Source organism: Cariama cristata, unplaced genomic scaffold, assembly GCF_000690535.1.
Source record: "Cariama cristata isolate BGI_N322 unplaced genomic scaffold, ASM69053v1 scaffold21389, whole genome shotgun sequence".
Taxonomy (NCBI): domain Eukaryota; kingdom Metazoa; phylum Chordata; class Aves; order Cariamiformes; family Cariamidae; genus Cariama; species Cariama cristata.
In genome coordinates this window covers 4,564-12,310 of record NW_009637690.1, presented here as the reverse complement: position 1 = coordinate 12,310, position 7,747 = coordinate 4,564, and the positions used below count along the sequence as shown (strand labels likewise).

Here is a 7,747-nt window from a genome sequence, read left to right as displayed (position 1 = left end):
GGGGCTGTACAGCGGATCAGATCCTGACAGCGAAGGAGGAGGAACTCCTGCCTCCCTCCAGAGTCTCAGACAGGTACAGTTAGGGCTTCTTTGGGGAAACTGGGTGTTGCTCCTGCTGGTGTCTGCTGGGAGCAGGGGCACAGCGAGGCCAATGCTGCTGCCACAAGCCAGCCTGGGGTGGCAGACAGAGGTTAACAGATGAGCTGGTGGGTGAGGATGGGCAGGCATGTGCAATGGCTCTGGAGATGCTGGCGTGGGTGTCTGGTCCTGGCTGCAGTGGGCGGCTGCAGGGGGATGTGGATGAGCCAGCCATGAAGCGAAGGGGGGGACTGCGTGGGTGCTGTCTGCCCCGGCTCTTCCTTTCCCCCTCCTGTTGGCATCGAGAAGGTCTCTCACCAGCTGCCCAGAGCTTGTCAGGAGTTTGTGTGTCAGAGACCTCTGCCCTTCAGTTTGTCAAAATTGGCTTGTTAGTATCAAATTAGGGAACAGATAATCAGTTTCATGAGCAGGGACTGCTTCAGCCTTGTTGCTGAAGGAACTTAGGCTGTAAGAAAACATCAGATGGTGGAGGAAAGAGATCCCTCCAAGGCATCCATGGGGTTCTCACTGGGAAACAAAGACCCAAACTAGACGCCACTGCAGAGCAGCAGACAGAGAAGTCCCACCACAGCCATCCCTTGTCATATCCCTCCTTGAGGGTGGACCCATGTGTGCCAGGGAGGGTGAAGGGGATCAGTTCCAGGTGCTTTTTTGGCCCTGCAGGGAGCACTGGACTCGAGCTGGGAGCTGGGCAGCTTTCGATGCAGACCAGCCCTCAGCTCCCTCTGCAGAGAGCTGGGCTCCTGTGGCTCCCATCTCCCCTTGCCAAAAGGGCTCCACATCAATCCCCAGCTCACTCTGGCTTGCTGGCAGTACGCAGGAAGCAGAGAAATAAGGTGTTTGCAGACGCTGAATCTGCTGACCGTATTAGCAGGCTTAGCTGCTGCAAACACCCATCGCACCGCAAGTCCTGGGGACTGGACACCCTGTGCTGTTTTTCTGACTGAATCCTCACTGCCTTGTCCCATTTGTTTGTTATTTTAGGTTTATCCAGGTACCTGTGCCTCTCTTATTTGTTATTGCAGAGGTAATGAGCTGTGTCCATCTTGTGTTATTGCAGGGTTGCCTGCACCGATGTGAATCTTCCCCTCCCCTTAATTACCGTAGGGCAGCCCAGGGAGATGCCGTGTTCCTGCCTTGTCCAGCCCTGGCAGAGGGTGCCGGAGGGGATTCCTGGGACAGATCACAGCCTGATTCATTGCTGTGGAAGGGCTTAGTCACTGCTGGTATCTCCACTCTCCTTTCAGACCTTGGATTCCCACATCTTTGTGGCAAAGGATGTGCTTCTGCTGCACCTTGTACAGTGTCATTTCCTGGGGGACAAGATCATTCCCAGTTTAATGAATCTCTTCCCTATCCCTTGTCCATCATCCCCTTATAACAGAGGACCCCCCAACCTGGCGGGGCCTTTGAGTCCTGCAGCAAGAAAAAAAAACCCAAGCATATGAGCATCATGGGGCAAAATGGCAAGAGGATCCCATCCTGGGGACATGTACGAATCCTGGGGATGGTGCATGGGATCACTTATGTTGCTGTGGGCAGGTAGGAGGGTGCTGAGTCTAGGATGCTGATCCAACGCTGTTCTTGTGGAAAGAGAAAAAAAAAATCTGTTTTAATAAAAAAGTGGCCATGCGAGACTTTCCAGTTTTGCTGGGAGAGGGCAGGCTTGCCTGGGCAAGGAGGAAGAGGAGACCAGTAGCCATGGCAGGCTTGGGGTCCTGGCAACCAGTCTGTCCCCTCAGTCACCTCCAAGACCCCCCCGCTGGGTTGTGTGTGACAGGCCGGTGCTGCCATCTGATGCTGAGCAGCACGCCTGTCCCCCCTCTCGGGGCATGCCCTGGACACCCCTGGGCAGCCTGGTGGGGCAGAGGCATCCTCCTCCCCTGCGGGGCTGCGTCTGGACTCCAGGGAGCCATCGGTCTACAGGGAGACTCCTGTTTGCCTTGTTGCAGGGTGGGTGTATTGGCTTTTATTATCATCCTGAGCCTTTTTCTTTTGTCCCAACAGTGGTGTTGTAAGGAGGGGCAAAATTGGTGCCCTGCTGTCTTCACTGTAGGGTTGCAGGAGGGGGTAAGCCAGGTTCACTGACATCGAAGTCACGGGAGGCACCGTGCAGGGAGGGATTTCAGCCACTCTGGTGCTTGCCCTTCCACCACAGTGGGTTTCCCTGTGCTTACCCGCCGGCCTCAGCACAAACCTGGCATCAGCACAGGGCTGCTGGGAACCAGGCACTGGAAGACCAGGAAACTCAGGAGCTTTAAACTCTATTCAAATTTAGTCCAAAAATAACCCTTTTTCACTCTGGTGGCTGTACTAAATGTCACAAGTCATCTAAGTTTAGACTTTCACCAGCTCGCTCCTATATATAACTGCACAGGGCTCCTGACTGCATCGTGCTGGCACGGGTCACGCTGGAATGGTCAGGGGGTTCTACAGGAAGGTGACTGCCATGGACAGAGCCTAAACGCACTCCTCCCTTGCTGTGGGTACCATCAGTGGCAGCTATGGTCAGGCAGCACCGCTTGGCAGCATAACCCCAGGCTTTGCCGGCTATCGCAGGGGCTGGTTCGGTCCTGTGAGCACGGGACTGCGAGCTGAGGACCCTGGAGATCCCAGCACTTGTCAGCCACGTCTTCAGCATCGCTGCTGAACTGTCTGCCCAACTGCTTGGTGACTTTGCTGTCTGATAGACCTTGACTTTGGGGTTGTCTCACCTTTGAGTATCCCTGGCTTTTGCTCTTGCACCTGCAAGGTGGCATGAGGTGTTAATTTGTCACTTAATCCTCTCACCATGGCTAAAGAGGGGATTCTCTGCCACACTTTGCATGTCATCTGTTCCTTTCTGGGTGTGGGATAACATTCCCACCAGTCTTTTTCCACTGACACACTGCAAATGATGACAGCCTTGTATGTACGAGCCCATCCTAGACCCCCAACTCCTCCTGCCCTCAGACACCTTCCTGTCCTGAGCTCGGGGTCACACGAAAGCCACACCAAGTCCCACACAGTGAGGTAAAGCCAGGGATGTAGGCAACAGCTGTGAAAAGGATTTCTTTGGTCATTTGTTCCTGCTTAGTGCAAAGATGTCCTCTGCGGTCGGGCAGGAGGCTCTCTGTGCAAAAGCAAGCACCAGTCAGCTCATGGAGACCTGACAGTTTGGTACCCCTTCTCTTCCAGAACGGGAGTCCCGAGAGCATGAGGAGCCGACCACATCAGAGATGACAGAGGAGACTTACCCGCCCAAGGCCTACCGGCCCAAGCACGGCCGCCTTTCCGAGCTCAAGGCGGAGGCCCTGAAGAAGGACCGCCGGAAGAAGCTGACCCTGGCCAAGTTCGTGGGCATGGCCGAGAACACGGCGCACCCCCGCGTTGTCATCCCCGAGCTCCGGCAAGAATTTGAGCTGGTGGGTGCCTTTGCCTTCCCTCCACGGGGCTCCCACAGGCAGGGGGCTGTGGAAGGACTTTGCCTCCCTGGGGAACAGATGCCGGTGCGGGAGGGACAGGGGACCTGGGAGCATTTGCAGCTGGAGACTTGCTGTCAGGTGCTCCCCTTCTCACATTCCATCTTCTCCCCACTTGCAGGGCCCCTGCCGCAGGCACATGGAAGCATCCCTGCAGGAGCTCAAGAGCAGCCAGCGCATGGTCCCCCGTGCTGTCCACCTCCCCAACTGCGACCGAAAGGGCTTCTACAAGAGGAAGCAGGTAAGAGCCCCATGGAGGGGAACTCCCACCCTGGGGGGCTTTTCTCTGCCACTGCCCTGGATGGAAAGGATGGAGGTTTTCCTCTGCTGGGCTGGTGGGAAGGTTGCTGTGAGCATCTCCAGGCATGTTCAGTGGTGGGTGGCCTTGCTGATGGCTCCAAGCGCCATCCAGCCTGAAGCAAGCATCCTGAAGGAGCTGGTGAGGGAGGAGGAAAAGTCGGAGAGCTCCAGGCTGGGATAGCAGTGGGGCTGGAGATGTGCTGAAAACACAGAGCAGCAGTTAGGTCCTACCCAGGGGATTGCATCGCTGGGGTGAAAGGGGCAAAGTGCAGGACTGATCCTGATCCCCAGAGCAAGGGAGCCACGTGGCATTTGGTGGCCAGCTCCTGATCTTTGCCCTTGGGTGTCTCCCCAGTGCAAGCCCTCCCGAGGTCGGAAGCGTGGGTTGTGTTGGTGTGTGGACAAATACGGAATGAAGCTGCCGGGGACTGACTACCTGAGTGGGGACCTGCAGTGCCACGCGTTCGACAGCAGCAACGTGGAGTGAAGTTGCATCCCCTCCCTCCACCCCATCACTACCTACCCAGGCTCCCTTCCACCCTCCCCTCTGCACCTCCCCGCGCCCCGGGACTCCGATTCCTTTCATCTCATGTAAGAAGAAAAAAAGAAAGGAAAAGAAAAAATAGAAAGGAAGAAAAAGAAAAAAGAGGAAGGAAAAGGAAAAAAAAAGGGAAAGAAAGAAGAGAAGTAAAGAAAGGAAAAGCAGAAAGAGAGAAAAGAGAGGAAAAAGAAAAGAAAAAGAAAAGAAAAGAGAAAAAGAGAAAAGAGAAAAGAGAAAAACAAACCCTGAAGAAACTGAGGACTCGGAATCTACAGCAGCCTCTTGACAACAAGGACTCAGCAAGGAAAGGACAGAGCCAGAGACAAACCAGCCGCGGCCGCTCCGCCTTCCCACGCCTCTCCCCAATGCTGCCCGCGACCCCCTGCCACGAGCAGAGGCCACCCCGATGTAGGAAGTTCTCCAAGTTGGTGATTTTCCAGTACGGGCTTTGGGCAGGTTAATTTTGTTTTCTTTTTTAGGTTAGCTAGTTGTTTTCTAAAGCATCTCGAGAAAAAGCCTTGTGGCCACCAGCGCTCTCCCTCCTCACTGCAGTCCTCCAGAGTCTCCTCCTCACATTTCTGGGACTCAGTTGAGTTGATTGATTTCTATCTCAAATGACCGCCCTGGATCCAGGCAGATTTTGACATCTCAGGAGGAGGCATAGGGCTGCTGGTTTCATATCTGGAGATGAGCTGGGGAGGGAAACACAGCTCCTGCAATGGCATGAATACCGCCCCAAAAATATTTGTGGACTTCAAAAAGAAATCATCCAAAAAGGAAAGATATCCTTCTCCATCCAGTTACTCTCGAACAGGAGATCAGAAATCTTTTTGGACAAACAGGACGCTGACCATTGTCCATCCAGGTGTGGAAGCATTTGTCGCCTGCATGCATGTGTGTGCATGGACGTGGCTTTCCCTCCTTGCAAAATTTCACCTTGAAACCTGCAGTCTGGAGGGCTTAACTGTAAGCATGGGGAGAGATGCTGCCCCCTCCCAAAAAATAATAATAACCTACTGCACTAAGCATGGGAGCAGAGTTAAGGAGGAGCATCAGTGCCTGCAGGATCAAGGCCTCGGCAACACCGAGGGCTTGCATCCAAGCCAACCCCGCAGATATTCTATCGCTGTCCAGACTGAAGCATCCTTACGTGGAGACAGGGGCATCGGGGCCAAAACTCTTCACCACCCTTCGCCACCACCACGAGGAAGACCAACTATGGAGATTTTTTTTTCTTTCTTTCCACAGCCCAAAAAGTGCTTTGCTCCACAGGGGAAAAAAAAAACCAACAAACCTACACTTTGTTTTGTCCTGGCTTTTCATTAAGGCTGGTTTATAGCCTTTCCCGTGGGTAGGAAAATGCCAGTCTCCATCCTTTCACATTGAGGATACTGCTCATGTTGCCACGGCTGATTCCCGCCACCCTGCAGTAGGATCCTGCGATGGGCTCTCGCCTTTAACCTGGGACCCAGCTCCTTGTTGAGTGACAGCAGCCACCACACCACGGAGACCCACTGCCTCAGGCGTGCTGGGAGAGCCCTCGGCTGCCTTCCTGACTCTTTTGTTGTTTTTAATTTTTCCATTTGATTTTGGGACTGTTGGCGCTCACTTCCCCATGACAAGGGTCTCCACGACGTTGGCGCTGGGAGGAGATCCTTCAGCGAAGGGAAGGAAGGAAAGGAAAGCGAGCCATGGGGTCTGGGTGCTGTGATCCCAGTGGGCAAACATGCACCCACTGGGGATGACATCCCACTGCCATGGCTGCAGCTGGCAGCTGGCACTGGCCAAGGGACACAGCTGATCTCTGGGGGAAGGTTTCTCCACCCCCAAAGCACCTTTGAGCATCCCAGACCCAGGCAGAGAGGAAAGGAGATCCGCAGTGCCACTGGGTCCCCGTGAGTGGGGTTGGGACAAGGGGGATTCAACTCCAAGTGGGTCTGGTGGAGACTCCTCTCCATCACCAGTCGGGTGCCCTCATAGCCTCCCACAACATGGCATCACTGCCCCGAGGACACCGCAGGCCCCCCACCAGGACACTTGCCCTCATCAAGGGCAGGACTGGATGCCCCACAGTTATTTTCCTTGGAGTTGTGGCGGGGGCGAGTTTTGCTGATGGACTTCCATGGAGATCCAGTGGGGCATGTTTGGAGCTGGAGACAAGGCATCTTCCCCTGCTGAAAAGAAGGGAGAATGCCACCAAATGCAGATCTGCCCCCCCAAAAAACTTGTGGGAGCAGGGTGACCCCTGTGTTGCTGGAGGGGAGCATGGCAGGTGCTGGGGCCAAGGGAGGGACAACTCCAGGCTCTGCAGGGCTGATGGAGCAGGGTTGGTTTGACCAGGGTGGTAGGTTAATGGTGGGGTGAAGATGGGGTGAAGAATGGGGTGAAGACAGCAGGAGGAGGAGGAGCTCGTGATGATCCCAAGGGCCACTGGTCGTCATCATCAATGCCGTCCTGGTCTCCTCTGCTCACCGATCCCCATGCAAAACCTCCTGACTGTTATAGGCCAGTACCACCTTCCCCAGGACCCTTCCCTCCTTCCCTCTCCCTCTTTCTTGCTTTTTTGTTCGTTCGTTCGTTCGTTTGTTTTGTTGTTTAATTTCCCAAAACTTGAAAGCCTTTGGCTGCAGAGAAAGGAGACGTGCCAGCAGGGCGGGATGGGAGTGGGCAGAGGGATGGCAGCTCCCCATGGACCTTGCCTTTCGGGGCTGTTGCTTTTGCAGGGTGAGGGCCAGCTCACGGGGCCCAGTGGTGGTCTCATGCAATGGCCACCATGGTGACACTGGGAGGGTGCCTCTCTGATCTCTCCCTATAAAGCGAGTCTCAGCCATGGCCCTGGGAACCTAGAGCACCAAAATCCATCCTGCACAGCCTCCCTCCCCCCCTCACATCCAGTGCTGGGATGGCACTGCCTGTCCTGTCCCCACCAGCCTGGGGGAGGAGGATGCAAGGAGGGGGTTGCACCACCCTCACCCCCCCAAAACACCTCAGCTCCCAGGACGGGGCACCGAGCAACCCCCCGGCTGCCCACTCCCTCAAGGATCCCCGGCAGGACGAGGCTATTTGCAGGCTGCACTAATATTTAGGACCGGGGTTGGAGTCTGGGTCAGGCTGGGGATGAGAGCGGCTTTGGGAGGGGTTGGCCACCCCCTGGGGTGGCAGTGACGAGGTGCTCCTGTTCTCGGCACCCAGCAGCACCCCTTTGCATTTAGGGTGAGAAAACCAAAAGGAGCAGATTTGTGAGCTGGGGAGGGCGGGGGTCAAGGCACACGGGGAGATGCTGGCAAATTGATTTATCAGGGGGAGGTGTGAGGCTCAGGGGGCTCTGGCCACGGTATCTACACCG

At 55.4% G+C, this 7,747-nt stretch overlaps 1 protein-coding gene across 1 annotated transcript; it reads left to right on the top strand.

Moving 5' to 3' along the window:
* The first annotated feature begins 233 nt into the window (after nucleotides 1–233).
* On the top strand, nucleotides 234–4,467 carry IGFBP5 (insulin-like growth factor binding protein 5). Its single transcript, XM_009708445.1, has 4 exons — nucleotides 234–462; nucleotides 3,277–3,503; nucleotides 3,682–3,801; nucleotides 4,216–4,467. Exons 1-4 carry the CDS (start codon nucleotides 234–236, stop codon nucleotides 4,345–4,347), a joined length of 708 nt encoding a protein of 235 aa, XP_009706747.1. The 3' UTR covers nucleotides 4,348–4,467.
* Nucleotides 4,468–7,747: the final 3,280 nt, after the last annotated feature.